The 18,746-nt window shown below is 33.6% G+C and overlaps 1 protein-coding gene across 3 annotated transcripts in view; it reads left to right on the forward strand.

The window, feature by feature from the left end:
* LOC115881397 (dmX-like protein 2) overlaps positions 1 to 18,746 on the forward strand; it is a 66,735-nt gene that overhangs the window by 25,944 nt on the left and 22,045 nt on the right. For all 3 annotated transcript variants that reach the window (XM_030898855.1, XM_030898857.1, XM_030898856.1), the window contains exons 12-21: positions 4,813 to 5,287; positions 7,130 to 9,749; positions 9,805 to 10,478; positions 10,876 to 11,040; positions 12,170 to 12,610; positions 12,758 to 13,014; positions 13,070 to 13,207; positions 13,271 to 13,548; positions 16,648 to 16,915; positions 16,973 to 17,167. In XM_030898855.1, coding sequence (XP_030754715.1) covers positions 4,813 to 5,287; positions 7,130 to 9,749; positions 9,805 to 10,478; positions 10,876 to 11,040; positions 12,170 to 12,610; positions 12,758 to 13,014; positions 13,070 to 13,207; positions 13,271 to 13,548; positions 16,648 to 16,915; positions 16,973 to 17,167 — 5,511 coding nt within the window. The remainder of the gene's footprint in view (positions 1 to 4,812; positions 5,288 to 7,129; positions 9,750 to 9,804; positions 10,479 to 10,875; positions 11,041 to 12,169; positions 12,611 to 12,757; positions 13,015 to 13,069; positions 13,208 to 13,270; positions 13,549 to 16,647; positions 16,916 to 16,972; positions 17,168 to 18,746) is intronic.

The following is an 18,746-nucleotide window of genomic DNA, read 5'->3' on the forward strand; positions in this document are numbered from 1 at the left end:
CAAAGAATAAAAAAAAATATTTAACTTATCTAAATACAACTATTCCAGAACACTTCAGTTTTTTTAAAGCAGATACGTCTACAAAAATCACAACGTCAAAACGGTTTTGTAGACGTATCTGTTTTAAAAAACTAAAGTGTTCTCGAATATAAATTTTTTAAGTAGTTTTTTTCTTTGTTCTTTGTGTTTTTTTTTGCTTCCGACGACGGAAAGATATATACGGTAATCGCAAAACATTTTCCGATGCACGTCATCAATCATATCGACATTGACACTAAAGTCTATAAACCTGAGTAAATTAAATTTTGGCAAAAATGTTTAAAAATTTGTATAATTTAAGATACCGAGCAGCCCTTAATTTTACTTTATAGAGCAAATGATTTTAACAGATATTTTATTTAGATTAAAGCTGCAAAAATTCGTTTAAACCGATTTTTTTTATCGCTATGTTGGTCACATTGCGCCGTGTTCAGCAACGTTGTCGTTTATTATTTGACAATTAATGTCAGTTATTATTTTGTATAATATCGTATTGTTGTTGAATCTTTGTGAGTAATTCTCGGTTTTTGCCTATTTTCATATTTTTTTTAAATTGTACTTTTAAGTAGTGATGGGAAAAACCGATTAATTTCAATAGTCGAGTACTAGAGTATCAAGCGATTGCAATAACCGAGTGATCACTCGAGCGAAATATCGCTCGTATTTAAAAATACGGTTTTTTGTCCGTCACAAGCGCCAAGCAGTAAGCTGCGTGCGCAGGGCACATATTCTTTCTGTAATGAACGGCAAGTAGTAAGCGGCGAGCGATTCGCTTGATCGCCTGATTTAGTTTATTTCGAAGCATTGTCGATGTAGGTCGTAAAATTTTGTCTCTCAGATACGCAACGGATAAATATACCGGGTGCGTCTCAAAAGTGGATCACCCCTATAACTTTTTTATTTTTTCAGATAAAACAACGAGATTTGGTATGTTAGTATATGACATAAATTAGGATTGATTGACATATTCAATTGTTTTCAGTCACTTCTGGTTTCACCGGAAATGACTGCAACTTTTGATTTTTAAATCGCACCCTCGGTATTTTTTTACTTTATTCGGTAGAAAATGACACTCTGTATAGAATGACATATCATATGTCAACTTTTGACATTTTCGCATATGGTTTATTTGAAATTGTAACATGCGGTTCATAACGACAATTTGAGGCAAAGTACCAAGTGTGTGCTATCAAATTGTTCGTAAAAAATTTCTTTTCGAAATATGCTAATGATCCACCCTCGTTCCATTTGAAAAAAATTGAGATATGATCAAAAATACGATTTGGGCATCTTTTAACCGGCCAGGGCAAGACACTAGATAAGACGATCAAATCTATTTTTCCAATTATTTCCATTTCCATTATGTCATATACTAACATACCAAATCTCAATTTTTTTATCTAAAAAAATAAAAAAGTAATAGGGGTGAGCCACTTTTGAGACGCACCCGGTATATACGACATCGTATAAATTTGCTACCTGCAATGTATGTAGAAAATTCGCTCGGCTTTTTATCGAGTAGGTGACATTAAAATCGGATTTCAATTTATTTCATTGTAGGATCGCTTGCGTTCGTCGCTTGGTACTCGTCACTTGCATCGCTCGTTCATAATCGAGCGATGTCGGTTATAGTCTGTCCAACGAGAAGATCCTTGACAGTGATAGATGTGTCTGTCATTTTTTTTTCAAAGTAGTTTATTTTATTTTACAAAGAAATAAGTTGGTACAACTGGAACGCATAGCAGGAAATTAATATATTTAAAATTTGACTGACAAGTGATACTTCAAAATATTGTGAAAAAAACTGTATAAAACTGAAAAAATGTAATCGAGTTATTTTATTTAATAAAAAACGGTATGTGTTATAATACAAAACAAACAAGAACAAGACACCACATACCAAAAAAATATAAAAAAGAACTATTTCTTACTTTCAAGCTTTATGAAACTTTGAAACCCGCATTTACGATTATATTTATCAATATAACTTATGTACAAATACAAATTTGTAATATTCTACAGGAATAAATAAAACAACATAAATAAAGCAAACTATTTTATTAATAATAACATTTACCAAATTTTATACCTTAAAGGTTGATTACTTAACTTTAATCTTAATTTTTTTAAACCAGTACCTTTTGATATTATTTTTCTGCAGTACTAAAATCCATTATTTACCTATCGTGTGATGTCGATATTTTACAGCTACTCCACTTTTTAGTATGTGTTTAGTAGGTTCCTTCTACCATATTCGAGATGCACTTATCTACGACGAGATGGTATACGAACTTTATTAATGGTAACTTTATTGGTGTATAAGACTTTCTGCCTGGGCAGCGAGTATGAACCATAAACTGTGCTCTGGGTCTACAGTTAATTTTCACTTGATTTTTCCTCCACTTGACTTCAAAAGACACAAAACACACGTAATAACACGAATCAAAATGCATCATCTTCCAAAACGCAGGGTACTTGACAAAAGTTGACACAAAATTATAACCTACAATTTGGCAAGACTTTGACAAGCGTCAAAAATCTAAAGGCGAGTTCATACGCATCGGCATCCGTTTGTCGTTCATCGTTCCGTCAAACCAATAAAATTGAAATACGATCTGCCATTTTTGAAATAAACCAATAAAACTGGTTAAAAACAACAAGAGAAGACGCATGACGGGTTTATATTTAAACCCATCCATAGTTAACTTAAAAATTATTAGAAACTTTTTGTAGTAAAATAAATAGATTGGTATGGGACGTCATCTGCTTTTCTTCTGTCATCGTCTGTCGAAATCTTACCTGAGAAAAAAAACAGAGTATATTTTAATAATCGAGTACTCTAGCGAATTATTCTCGAGTTATCCTACTGTACTACCATCACTACTTTTAAGCACAAACAGTTTTTTAAGCACTAAATTTTCGAGTTTTTGTATTGCATTTCTTGAAATTGTGTGTTGAAAATACGCCGAAGCATTTAAACAGTCGTCGCAAAGTGCTTGTAGCTTCCCTGATAAACTACTTTGAACGAGAACGTGATAATAAAGGTCCTTTATTACCCTTGACTGCAGTCAGAGAAGTAAGTTTGATTGATAAGCACATTATACCACTTTATTACCAGAATATTATTTCTACGTTAGTTTGTAATACCACAGATTAGGTATCCTATAAGTATACAGATAAAAATCTTGTCCCTAATTCGTGGTACGAAAATTGTTTTTTATGACGATGTGCAAACGAGTCAAATTTCCTGTGCGCAAAAATAAACTGGCGTAAAATAACAATAAACAGCGTAATAGAGAGATATCGCTAAACCGAATAGCGTGCATGGACGTTAATAAGGCCAGGTGTTATTTCCTTTATGTGAGGTGGTATTAACTCTCTATTTAAACTTAACCTAACTTTGAATTTAAAACTTTGAAATTGTTTTGTTTACTAGGTATTTTAAAACTAAAGGGCTAAAGTGCTTATTTCCAGTGCTTTATTGTTCAACGTCTGCCAGTGGGTTTAGGGCAACAAGCAACAAATTCTCTTAGACGGGCTAAGTCGTCATCTGCTGTAAACCTAAGACTCTTTATAGGTTCTTTAGTATTGGAAGAGGTGGAATCCAGATTTTGGGCCATATTTATTTAATTAGAACTAATCCCAGCTACTTAAATATCAAATTACCTAATAAAACTAAAGCAATAATTCAAAACAATTCAAACATAACCTAAAGTAAAAGATCTCGCCGGCCGGCTCCGGTTGTCAAATACCCGCACATGCCCATTTAAGCAATTTTTAAACGTTGTCAGAGGTTATTTAAGCTTTTTTCGGGTTCTTGTTATTACCGATTCTGAACCGTCCTAGAGCTCTGCAGCGCATGCGCGAATGAAATAATGTCTTCATATTTCCTTCTGCGCATACGCATCACAGTTCTAGGACGGTTCAGAATCGGTAATAACAAGAACCCGAAAAAAGCTTTAGAAAGAGCGCTTGGTGTAATTGATCCGCAAATTACGTCATGCGGTAACGTTATTAGCGGGTGTTGCGTTAAAAATTAACTCGCGCATATCGTAACCATGATAAGGTACGCGTAAATACTGGATGACGCTATTCGGTTTTCCGATATCTCTCTAATAACTGTGCCGGTTAGGCGCTGTGCACAATTTTAGAGGCCAGAAGTGGGCGTGCTATGTGCGCAAACTAGTCACCTAACTAGTGCCCGATTCCGAAAATTGGAACCACGAAAAACAATAAAGAAAAAACAAAGATTATAATCTGTATAATCTGTGGTAATACATTCTGTGATTATTAGTTAGAGCATTACACCGTCTTACTTGTTATTACCACTTATGTGGCGATGTAAGGTGTACATCAATAAATAAATAAATGAATAACGCCTACGCTACGCTTAGAATAATCTTCATAATGGACTAGTTTTGCCAGTTTTTGCCAGTTTGTAATAATAATAATAAAGCTATAAAGCAAATAAATCAATTAATTACTAAAATATTAGTTTTTAAATTAAAAATAAAACAAAAATATTTAAAAAATGATATAATATAATGTATTGTTTGTCAATTTTAAATTAAGATTCATTTGATAAATCCATCACAATATGGCAGCACTGTCGCTATCGCTTGTCACTCAAAGTTCATCGGAAATTGTTTTACGATTACCGTTACATTAGACTTTTTTGGAGGTTTTAAGGGGTGGTAGGTCTAGACAAAAGAAACATATTTTCTATTTGCTTTAACCTTACCATTCAAATATGAAACGCTCTCTCTATTTTAGGGTTTCTGCAGTGAATTAATTTTATGGAAAGTTGATGCCGTCGGACCTCTGTCAAAATCGGGTGGAATCTGCGAATTAGCAAGAATCAGTTCACCAGAACCGTCAGCTTTTAGCAACGTCGCTTGGATTCCCACTTTATTGCCTTCTAGTACACTCGGTAACCTATCCAACTCACCAAGTGCATGTTTTGTCGCTTCCGATGGTCAATGCCTTCGCGTGTATCAAGCAGTAATTGATGCTAGAACATTACTTGCTGATCTGTCCTTTAAAGAAACGCGTCAAAAACAAGATCACATGAGCGATATTTCCGATATGTCCTCTTTTAATGAAGAGACTCTACTGGAGAATATTAATATTGTTTCCCAACAAAGCACTTCGCGACCCGGGTGCATTATACAATTAGAGACTGTGGCAGAAGCTATTGAGTGGCAGAATACCACCTTTTTACATGTATATCAGGAACAGCTCATTACAGGTATGTGTAGTTAAAAATATAGTTTGTCCAAAGGGAAGATACCTGGCAGTAACAGTTGCTGTCTGTCATTTTAATTCACGAAATCTTCCTTAGCTTGTTGGACAGTCTTCCTTACCTTGTTGGACAGCCAACATTATTTTTTAATAATTATTATATAGGGTTATTTACGGTCCATGGTAGTTTAGACATATGGAGAACCAGTAAAAATTTAGATTCTGATCGAAACGCTCCATCGGCGAAAATTATTTTCAAAGCTCTATAGCATCTTTTTTATTTTAAATGAAACATCCAGTATAGTCTAGTATAGGTCGATGATGCAGCTTTTTTGTAGAAACCCAAATTTTCATTATCTGGGGGCACGGCAGTGCCACCACCAAGTCGAGCACAGCCGTACCATCCTTTTCTCGAAGGTATTAGCGGCACTTTTGACCACCCTGTAACTTCGTTGTGGATATATCAAGAATATTAATTTTTACTACACTTGAAGACATACCATAGCTGGATAGGTTACTAAAATATCTAGTAATTATCTCTCATAGTTTATGAATTATCGCTTGTCAATTTTTTTAATTGCGACGTTGACTCACTGACAGATCATCAAAATTCTAAGGTACTTCTCGATGTGTCACAAACTCGAAATTTAGAATTTTAGGTAGCTTTAAGCTTATAACCAAAGGAAAAAATGAAAAATCTCGAAATATCCTTATGGATTAGAAGATAGAAAACTAGAATTAATCGGAGCTTCTGATTTTATTTATATATCAATGTACCAACAATAATTCAAGGTTTATACATTTTTTCTAGTTAGACTTTAACTTGTAATGAAGTCCCTACTCATTTTTTTAGTTTAATATGTTAAATGCTAGGCTTGAATTTTATTTTCGTTAATATTCTGATTGTAAAATATTAAATACATATCTTAAACAATAATTCACGGATTTATATCTTATAGTTTTCGAGATAAAAATTAAAATCTGTGTAAAATCGACAAAAATATAATTTTGAATAAGCATTGGTAAAATTATGAATTGAACATTTTTAAAGTTGATATTTGAGTTATATGAAAGTCCGAAATTCGGAAACACAAGTCGTTATAAAACTAGAATTAATTCAATTGATATTATCTGACTTAATTAATTATACGATAATTCAAAGTTTATGAATTATAGTCAAATTTCTTTAATATTATTTTGAATGACCCGAAAAAAAATAAAAGGATAACCTACAAAAATAAATAAGATCCCATCAAAAACATAGAATGTAAAAAAAGTCTCGCAACAATTCCTCCGCTATAAAAAGTTGTGAGATCTCATGTAAAACCAAGTCAGTTTATTTTATTTAGTCTCTCTTTAAGCACCTATTCAACAATTTGATATAAATTGTTAGTATCAATATTAGTCATCTTTATTTCTATAATAATTATAATGACTTGGCAATTGCACGATATGATATTCTATAGTAATTAAAAACTTTATTCTTAAGTGCACCGTTTATTAGATTTACTTAGTAATCGAAATAGTAGATTATTCTTTTTTATAATTATGGTGCCGTGCATGCAATTGCCAAGTCATTATGATTATTATGGAAATAAAGATGACTAATATTGATACTAACAGTTTATATCAAAATTGGTAAATAGGTGCTTAAAGCGAGACTAAATAAAATGAACTGACTTGGTTTTACATGAGATCTCACAACTTTTTATAGCGAAGGAACTGTGTGGCGAGACTTGGCATTTTTTTACATTCTATCTTTTTGATGGGATTCTTTTTTCATAAACGTCTAACTACCATTGCCATAAATTGCACTATATTAGTGTTCTAAATATATAACCTTTTTTAGGACAAAGAAGCTCTACAAAATCTACTAACCAAGATGCCATGGTTGACTTACAGCAGTGTTCTGTCTTTGAAGAACCTTTTTATATAGTTCTACTAGACTGTAACGATCAACACACTATTATTCACATGTGGAAGCTTACTATTTCTTCAACAGATACTGACTTATCTCTTACCGCAAGTCAGATGTATGTGCCTGATTGTAATTTGGTTCAGGATGAACATGACTTATCAAGAAGAAACAGTGTGGAATCTTTACATTTAAAACAATCTAAAGTCAGTCCCCATATAACATTAACTGTTACAAGAGAAGTAAAACAAATACTTCCATTACCAGATGGCGTTGAAATCGTTCACGCCACGGCCGCAGCAGGTCATTTAAGTTCTGCCTCAATCTATCCAGCATGTCTTGCTCCTTATTGTTTTGCGACAGCTTGTTCCGATGGAATTATTCGTTTCTGGGCAGTGTCTAGTAATGTTAATCATGTTAATGAGTTATCTTCGTATATGTTGGAAGAAGGCGGTGTTGTAGTAAATTTCGGAAAGGTATGGAATGAGTGGAACATGGTTAAAGAATCCGCTATCGAGATTGAAGGACAAGTACTAAACATTTGTGTTGCATATTCTGGACGACTTGCTTGCGCCTACAAATATGGTAAAAGTTTTACAAGACCTAATAAAAATGACCAAGATTCCAGATACATAAATCTATGTGTTGCTATTTATGAGTGCGAATCTACAGGAGGAACTGAATGGATTCTGGAAGATGTTATTCACTTAAAAAATATTCACCTACCTAGAATAGATATCAACAAACATTTGGACTTAAGTTATCTGTACGATTCTAGGACGTTGAAGAAAAAACAGAGAATAAATGAAGTCTTGCATACTTTATCTGGAGATGATAGACCAAATTTGCTATCGGCAGAGCCAATAAAGCCTACTTTATTGGCTGTTCCCAGTTTTACAACTTTACAGTCATTAAGAAAATCTATTTCTGAAATGGGAAATATTTGTCCGTTAACGCAAAAACATATTGTACAACTGGATTGGGTTTCTAATGAGGACGGATCTCATATTTTAACTGTAGCGTGCGGAAGTAAAATTCTTTTATATACACCATTATCTACTGATTTAGCTCAAGCAAATGTTAAGGCAATGAAGGAATCATTGAATAACTTTAGACCTATATTAAGAAAAGCTAGTTCACTAGCTCAGCCACTTTTTGTAGATGATTTTAAATGGATGACATTAAGAAAAATTGAACTTCAAACTGCAGACGGCTTACCAGCATTACCGATGCAAATAAGCTGGGTTAGAGATGGAATTTTAGTGGTCGGTATGGATTCTGAAATGCACGTTTACACGCAGTGGAAACCCCAGAATCCTAAAATAAAACAAGCTGCTATAACTGAAACTGACAGTAGTAGAGAAATGGATTTTAGAACATTAACACAAGAGAATCAACGAAAATTGGCTGCTGTTCCTACATTAGGCAGAATCAGTTCTGTGAATCTTCAAATTTTGGATAGAAAACGAAACAAAGATCAAAATCTTGATTACATGCCTGACTATGGCCTTTTTGAAGCATCAAGAATTGCTTGTCCTGTATTACCCCAATATCATCCTAAACAGTTAATGGAGTTATTAAATTCTGGTAAAATAAGATGGGTTAAAGCTATTTTAGCTCATCTTGTTAAGTGTATTGGAGGTAATCAGGAGCCATCTGAAGAGATTCAAGGATGGGCTAGATCTAGAACATTATCAGTAAGTTATCCAGCAGGGAGTCCTGAACATAGAGCCAGTATTAGCGAAATTACTTTAGATTACGATGAAATAAATAATATTCCACCACTACCACTGTGGACATTACTTGCGGCTGATAAAGAGACAGCTGTAGTACAAGAAGAAAAGAAAGATTATAATGAATTATTTGACAATAATATTGTAATGGAAGATTTAGACAACATTTTAGATGACGAGGAAGATGTTGTAAGAAGAGAACGGCGACTATCAGAAAGGAACGTCGGATTGACCCATTTTACACCAAAACAGGGAAGAATCTTATCTCGCCTATTAACTCATATTCATTTACCAGGGCTATCCAGTTTAGACCAGATGCATTTATTAGCACTAGCCGATACTGTATCAACATGTGATACTGACTTAGCAGAAAGGTTTGCTATCGATGCAGCCAAATCAGCAATGGCCAAAGAAAACCTCATGAATCAAACAGAAGACTTACTAACGGAAAACTTAGATGATTGTGGTTTAAGATTTTTATTGGCCATGAAGCATTATAATTATTTATTGAGATGCTTGCCTTTGGCTCAGAGAACTCAGTTCCAAAAAAATGGCGTGGGTAATAATAACCTAGCTTGGGCGTTCCATTCTGAAAGCCAAGAAGAGCTGCTTAATTTAATACCTAGTTATGCAAAAGGAGAACCCACCTGGACGCAATTAAGAGAATTAGGTGCAGGATGGTGGATACGAAATTTAAACTTGTTAAGGCAGTGTGTCCAAATTCTAGCTAAAGCGGCATATCAAGCTAACGAAGATCCTATGGATGCCGCTTTGTATTACTTAGCGATGAACAAAAAGAATCTGTTATGGGGACTTTACAGGTAATGTATTTAATAAAGAATAAAATTGATAATAATATATTTTTTTTTAATTTAGATCGAAAAGAGATGAAAGGATGACAAAGTTCTTTTCAAATAATTTCTCAGAAGATCGTTGGCGTAAGGCAGCTTTAAAGAACGCGTACGCTCTATTGGGAAAACAAAGATTCGATCATGCCGCCGCATTCTTTATTCTATCCGGAAATTTGAGGGACGCCGTAGAAATATGCATTCACAAAATAAACGATATTCAATTAGCCATTATAATTACAAGGCTGTATGAAGGGGACGGACCCAATTTACAGAAATTACTGTATCAAGAAATATTGGGATGCGATGAAAATGGTGAAAATCAAGATCTCACAAGAGCTCACCCTGATCCATTTTTAAGATCGATGGCATTATGGTCTCTAAAGGACTATCAGGCTTCTTTAAGCACTCTTTTAATTGGAAATGCTGGTACACAGCATCCGGCTCATGACGATGAAGCTAAGGAAACTAAAGAGGCTGACCCAAATGTGTTTAATTTTTATGTATATTTGAGAACTCATCCATTACTTGTTAGACAGCATTTGGCTAATTATGGGCAAAAATCAATAACTCCTTTAGAAAGGCAATTATATTTTGCAACTGCTCATGGACATTTTAGAGCTGGATGTCCTGCTCTTGCTTTAGAAGTACTATCAAAATTACCTTATGTAGTATCTGATAAAGTGAAAGGAACACCTACAGGTATATATGTTATAAAAATACCTTACTATCAAAGAGTCTTAAAATCAAGCGTGCGAAAAATCTACATATATAAAATGCTAATGTTTATCTGTGTCGTCTCTACTGAAGTAACGACTTGCTGTAGAAAGTTGCTTTTTTACTAAAAGATAGCTAATTGACTCTTCTAGAAACTGTCTTCGCCGGATATTTTGTTTTTCATTTAATTAAAAAAAAATAAAAAGTACATAGTTTTTTCCTGATGTCGTTGCGGATGCGCCAGGCTTCAACTAGTTTAATATAATTTACCATAAGAATTGTTTATGTGTCACAGAACACATAAATGCGCATGTTTATTATAAGGCTTTTTGATCATACTGTACCTAGTTTAAAACAATTAATATATTAAAATAATTTCTAGTTTTATCACCAAAGGGTCAACAGCAGGAAAAAATTGATGAAATAGCCACCGGGATTATTTCCTGGGATAGTCATCCACAAAATGCCGCAAGCTTTGATTGGAGTGGACCAGCTAATAATGGTGTTAAAACAGATGATTTAGAACTGAAATGGAGTGATGATGAAGGTGAGCATATAATTTAATTAAAACATTTTTATACGCGAGTATGCGTCTATTTATATCAAGGAAGCTACCCCAAGATAAAGAATATAATCATACAAACCTAAACATACTATACATATTATAACTCCATACTCACTATGCGCTGATGCGGTTTGTGGTCTTGCTTGCGATTCGACGGTTCGGTGATCATTGAGCGTGAGCTTTAGATATTTTTATTCTAAGGCTGTAAATAATATTTCTAATTATCTCCCGCGGCAGGATCTCTATCTGTTAAGACCGACACCGACGGCTTACCGCCCTTAACGCAAGGTTCACCGGCAAAATATTGATGACGCTCCTGGCTCCCTTAGTTGCGCCCAGCTTTTTTCTCAGTCAACTTTTGTTGTTACACTAATATGCTACTTCCTTAGTCTTGTTATTCAATGGGCCAAACCAATTGCTGTATTTTATAATTTTATATTTATTAACGAAATAGCATATCAGCGTATCAACTTTTGTTGATACGCTGATATGCTACTTCCTTAGCCTTGTTATCCAATAGCTGTATTCCCCGATTATCAGTGGCGTCCTATTTTTTTTAAACGTGTGAGAACATTAAAGTAGGACTGACTCAATAATTTGCTGGTTTTATTTTACCTTGAGTGGATAAATACTATTTTCTGTTGAAGAACACATTTCTAATAAAAATAAAAATAAGTATTTAATAACAAATATACGCCACTGAATCAGTTATAAGTAAAATCCATAAAATTGATGTATTTTAATTTATAAGATCTAAGATTTTAATAATTTTTGACAAGTAGATAAATAAATGCCAAATTGCAAGTATAAAAGCATAAAATTATTAGTTAACTCAAAATTAATTTCAGAACTAGGGTAAAGTTGTCCCTTTTCGTTTTTTTTTTGTCTGTGACGCTCCTCAACTATTTTTGAAGCCTTTACTTTTTTTAAGATTTACAATAATAATCTCACTGTAATTCAAGTTCTGATTTCATATTTATATACTCTTAGCACACACCCAACACCCAATTATAAAATAAACCATAAAATACCTATATCCTAAACTGAACAAAAATGTTTCCATTATAAATCTTACAAAACTACGATATGTAATCAAACTAAACTTTTTAAGGAAATGAATCAGATGAATCGGGAGGTCTAGCAATGAAAGTTACTAAAGACGAGATTGCAGATGAGGAAACCAAAGAAAACATTGAAGAGGAAATTCAGAACCAGGTGGATATTATGGCACAGCAATTAAAATTTGTTGCTTGCCTAAAAATTCTTATGGAAGAACTATCAACATTAGCTACCGGTTTTGAAGTCGATGGTGGACAGTTACGCTATCAACTATATATTTGGTTAGAAAAAGAAGTAGAGGCATTGAGAGAATTGTGCAGTTACACTACGTCTGATGTCGTTGAATCATCAGATTTAGAAACATCTCCTGAACCTGAAGGTCAAATCACCGAACACAATCCAAAACCGACCCTGCATGAAATTTTAATTCAGGAAAAACTTGATTTTGAAGCCAAAGTTCAAAGAGCTGCAAAGAGGAAACGCTGGCTAAGAGGTAGATTCTAACGCTTTTCTTTTGTTTTAGAGTTTATTACAGTTGAGGGTTGGAACCTTTGGTGTTACACAGCAAAATAAAAACACTAAATCAAATTTAATGATTTAATGTTTTTATTTAGAGTTTAACAATAACTATTTTTATTAGCTAACGAGACATTACTCAGGACCCTTTTAAGTTACTGTTCCTTACACGGTGCTACTGGAGGGTTGGCATCAGTTAGAATGGAATTGATGCTTTTATTGCAAGAATTGCAACAAGAGAAAACACATCAACAGTTACTAAGTCCTTTGCCTTTCCCAACTAGTTTACCATTACTGGCAGCAACTGTTGCTAGTAGCAAAACTGTGGTAGCAGATCCCATTAGATACCTGCAAAGCTTGACACATGATATGCTTCAAACAGTTAGTACCGTTTTATAGAATTAAATCAGTATATTTTATATTCTTTTTTTCGCAGATGGTAGAATTACCAAATCCAAATACCAACCAAAGCCAGTTGTTAGTTTTGAGAGATTTAGCTATTGCTTTGTCAGCTTGTATATATCAATCTCTGTGTGACTCAGATACTTTCAAAGCAACAATTCAAGAATCTCAGGTGAAAATAAGCGCATAAATGTACGTTGAATATTTGTTTTTATATAACATACAATGTTTTTAGGATATCACTTCTACTTATCTTGTCGGCCGAAAACGTAAAATATCAGTCAATGAAACTCTTATGATAGTAACGTTTCCAGCGAAATGGCCTGGAGTCAGTGGTCTAAGAGCGTTACTCGCTCGAGAAAAGGACGAAGATACTCCAAGGCTCACAGTCCTTCTTTGCGAAGCCTTTACTGCTACCTATTTAGCATTACTAATCTATGGTTTGGTAACTTGCGATTGTGTAATCTTGTTTCACGTTGCCGCCCATACTTTCAATCCTGAAGTTTGGGGAAGGTATGTATTATAGAGGATCTTTCACGCAAAACGGTCTTTAAAAGTTTTTTTGGGATCTATTTTATGTACAGTTCTCAATTTTTAAGATTACGGCTAGGCGCTGACATGCAATTTCGAGTCGACCGGTTATTTAGGTGTAAAAGTGAAAACAGTATACAGGATGGTCCTAACTGTATTCTGGAAACTTCAGCTATATTATGGCTGAATTAATATCTTAATATTCTGCAGATAAAAATAAATAAAAAAATTCGTATAAATGTATGTCCTATAAAATCTTAGTTTCAGAGATACAGGGTGTAGAAATTTCATTTTTATTTCGATTTTTTCCAAATAATTTCTGAAGTAACGTCAATATTTGGACGAAAATTGGTGTTTGGGAGTTTTTTAACACGAGGAATTTGATTTTGATGTCAATATGACTCCTACTAGTAGAGGGCGCCACCTACATGTGTTTTAACTGTTTTGAAATGTAATAACTTTTTGTCTGTACCTGTATAAAACTACCGAGGGCAAAAATATACATCTCTGTGACATTTTACGTAAAAAATAGCTCTTTGTAATAATCGCTACGAGCAACTGTTTTCAAGATATTTTGAATGGAAATAGTCAATACTTGTCATTATTGACGAAAAATAAGCATGTTGAGTAGATAGTTCTTTGACTGAAATGATAAATTTGGGAAATTTTTATTTTTTTAAGTTAATCATAATTTTTTCTGCCAAAAAATGATGATAAAACAGTTTCTGTTGAACTTTTGGCACGAAACATTTCAAATTTATGATTTCAGTCTAATAACTATTTAGTCAACATGTTTAATTTATGTCAATGATGACAGGTATTGATAATTTCGATTTCAAATATCTCGAAAACCGTTACTCGTAGCGATTTTTAACAAGAGACCTTTTTTACGTAAAAAACGTAGTAAGTGTATATTTTTTTTACTCAGTAGCTTCATACAGGTAGGGACGAAAAGGTATTACTCTTCAAACCAATTAAAAAATATGTAGGTAGCGCCCTCTACTAGTAGGAGTCATATTGACATCAAAATCAAATTTCTTATGTCAAAAAACTCCCAGATACTAATTTTCATCCAAATATTGACGGTACTTCAGAAATTATTTAGAAAAAACCGAAATAAAAATGAAACTTCTACACCCTGTATCTCCGAAACTAAGCATTTTAGGACATCCATTTATACGAACTATTTTTTACTTATTTTTATCTGCAGAATATGCTGCCGAAGTTTCCGGAATACAGTTCGGACCACCCTGTATAGTAACATACACTAGGGTGCACCACAAAAAAATATTTTTTTTCGTAAAAATATAGTTCAGGATGATGAAAAAAAAATTCTGTTAAAGTTTGAGCTTTTAATATTAATATAAAGAGGTGCCTCATCGTGATTTTCTATTTTCTATTTCCCTATTATTTATTATAAAATTATTTTTATTTAAACAACACGGGGAAACCATAGGTCTGATATAAATTTTCATTTAATCGACTCGTTTGAAAGTTATTGAAGGTTGAAGTTCAACTTCAAATCGTATATGATAACTTCCACACATTTCTTTATATTTTATCACGAAATATTGCCTCATAAACATAAACTATCACATTTTATCACGTAATAATGGCTCAAACACCTAAAATATCATATTAAAAAATATGAGAGTTTGGGACACCCTGTGGAATATGTTAAAAAAGCAAGGAATTTGAAAATAATTTTAACATCTAGGTGCATTTTTTCTCGAAGTTAATTTTTTGGTTCATTTCAATACGTTTATTTTATTTGGAGATATTCGCTTTTGAAGAAGACACTAACATTTTTTCGTAATTTTTAAATTAAAACCATGTCTTTGCTTTTAGGATCAGTCAACTGCAACCTACGAAATAGTATTTATGATTTATCCAATGTCACTGTTATGGAAAAATCATATTATTATTGTCTGTTGACTGTTGGGCAGATACTCTAGCAAAGATGGTTTTAAGTCTAGAAGTTGTATCCCGTATTTTTTATTTAATTGAAGATTATAGAGATCAAAATTACGTCGCTAATAGATTTAGGTGTGCACGAAGTCAGTGCAGTCGCTTCCTCGAAAGTTCGTATATACTAGAAGTCCATGAATCTTCGTATTAAAACTTCGAATCGAAACTTATTGTAAGCTTATCGCTAGCCGTTTTCCAGCTTTTCAGATTTATAATGAATTGCACCTAAGGAACGTACATGTAAAGTGAACGGACTGTAAAAATAAGATTAAACGAAGCAAATCTTATGTCACAAAGGCCTGCTTCGGGACCTTACTAGGTCTGTTGTCTAGGACCAAAAGCAAAAGCATGGTTTTAATGTAAAAATTACGAAAAAATGTTAGTGTCTTCTTCAAAACCGAATATTTTGAATAAAAATAAAGCTTGAGATGAACCAAAAAACGAACTATGGAGAAAGGATGTACCTAGATGATAAAATTACTTTTAAATTCCTTGCTGTCTTAATATATTCCACAGGGGTTATCAAACATTCACCAAAGTATCAACATTTTGTTTTCCCTCGTATAATTGACAGATGGGAACTTTCATTTTCAGTTTAGAAAGAGATACTAAAAAGTAAAATAATTTAGCTACATATTACATAAAAAATTATCAAAATCGGTCCACGTGAACAAAACATAAACATTAAAAGACAATATTAAACTTTAAAATACATGAAAATTTTAAGGTGTCCGTTTTTCGTGCCGGAAAAGAATACACTCATTCTTATGGAGCCGATCAGCTGACTATTTGATTGCATAAATATGTAGGTACGCAGCTTCATAAGAATCAATTCTGCCAGTAAATAATCGGCCAGCCTCAAACAGAAAAACATTTTTGCATTGCGGCGTTTAACGTCTTAATGAACAAAAAAATACTCAAAACGGGATATTCTGTACGTCTTAACTCTTTTCTTAACTTAAATATTTAACCTTGAATATTCAGATTTGTATCTATATTAGACTTCTAAAAAATAATCAATGGACGAACGAGTTCTGTGAAAAAATATGCATACATATATTTTTAATTCGTTAACTTAATGGTGTCTTATTTTCCGTATTTGCATAATTTTAGACTTTTTGGTGGTGGCGTAAAAAAACTACTACGTACAGCGAGTGTCACAAGCAGCCAAAGCAATCATCCAAGCTTACAGACCCAGACTAGCGTCCAAACTCCGAGCGAAGACTCCAGCAGCGCAGCGAATTGGTTAAATAAACAAAGAGTTAAACTAAACACAAAATTATTGGGTCATCAACCAAGTGTTATGAAGGAAGACAAACCAACTTATAGGGAACAATTCGTTCCTCCCGAAATGAGCATTCTAGCTTTTCTGTTACAGAAAGTGAGAAAATAAAAAAAATAAATACTACTTAGTCAATATTGCTGATAATTTTTTTAGCCTGAGTGTAGTTACTATATTGATGAGGTAGAAAGTGAAAACGAAGACGAAGAAGACGATGAAGATGTATTCGAAACTCCCAAAATTGCCAAGGTTGTAAATAATGAACATTCTGATCCGACATCTTATTCTTGGCTTGTGTTAAAACTTGCGACCTTGAAAATAGCACAAAATAGATTAAATGAATTTCTATCGGTAAGTGTACATCTGTGTACTTCTTCTTCTTAAGGTGCGTCACGAAAAACATGGCAAACAGCCGGAGCGAGACGTTCGCGCAGCCCGCGACGCTCGCTCTTCAACATATATTTCTTCAACTCTTCTTTTAACCGGAATACACTTCCTAAAAGTTGTATTTTTTCTTTCTATACGGGGGCCAACTGAATTAATAAATCTTTCAAAATTAGTAGTAATGCGATAAAAATTATTAAAAAACATTCTGACTGTTTGTAAATCGCGTAGAAGGTCACTTTCACTGTGCTGGGATCTACTTAAAATTATTAGTCATCCAACACCGCCATTTTTTCTCTTTGTCTCCTTCGTTTTGCAATAATGATTGCACTAGCAGCCACTATTAAAAATACTTCGGTATCATCCATGCCCGAACAGCACGAACGCAAGGATTACGTTACAATGTGGACGCCGTTGCTCGCGAGCCGAAAAATCTTGAGACACAACAAACAGGAAGTGCAAGCATAATCAGAAGCAAGAGCGCGAGCAGGATCACGAGCAATGTGGACGCACTCGAAAATTCACTCGAGTACTCGATTATTGAAATAATCGACATCGCTCGATTATGAACGACCGATGCATAACTCGTAACTTGCAACGGGCGACGAACGCAAGCAATCCTATTAAGAAATAAATCGAATTCCCATTTTAAATTTGAATGTGACATATTGATACGAAACGAGCGAATTTGGGTACATTGTCATCCGTTGCTATCCGAGTGACAAAATTTTACGACCTACATCGACAATACTTTAAACTGAACTAAATCAAGCGAATTAAGCTTGATTTTCATGCATCCGTTGTCCGACGATACGTTGATACGATATTAATTTTATTGGTAGAATTTAAAGACTTTGATTGGTTAGAAAATAACGCAGTTTTTAAATTTTTTACATTTTTATGCATTAAATTAAATTTTTTACATTTTTACAATTTATTGCATTTTCGTGCTTCCGTTTATCGGATATACGACGGTGTTATTTTATATTTCCGTTTCCATAACGATTTAGCTATTTTACTTATATTTTTATTAAGGTTAGATTAAATTTGTCAAAAAAGTGTCAAAACGTCCGTTATCGCATGAACGGGTCCGTTGACGAGCTGAAGTAAAATATTTACGAATGAAAAGTGGCGCGAAGACGCTATGACCAATCAGAGCACCGTCGGACCATCGTATCAACGTTTAACGGATGCATGAAAATCAAGCTTTAAGCCGGAGTCTCATGCATCCGAAATCCGATGACACGACGATCCGACGGTGCTCCTATTGGTTGAAATATTTTGACACCAGTTTTTATCCGATATTTTTAACTAATCGTCCGACGTCGTATAAAGTTAAATTTTGTTTAACTTTTGTACGATATCGTGTGTTTTTTAACCTCACTTTTTTTGAAAACATTGGTTTTTAAAAACAAGTTTAGTGGGAAGTGGGCAATTTCGGGATATTTGGCGAGGAAGTTATTTTTATAAGTGTTTCTCCAATAAAACATGACATGAATCTCTATTCAATGCAGCAGAAAAATGTCAAAACTGTCAAATTTCGGAA

This window comes from Sitophilus oryzae, unplaced genomic scaffold (genome assembly GCF_002938485.1).
Source record: "Sitophilus oryzae breed Bouriz unplaced genomic scaffold, Soryzae_2.0 scaffold_1718_pilon_pilon, whole genome shotgun sequence".
NCBI lineage: Eukaryota > Metazoa > Arthropoda > Insecta > Coleoptera > Curculionidae > Sitophilus > Sitophilus oryzae.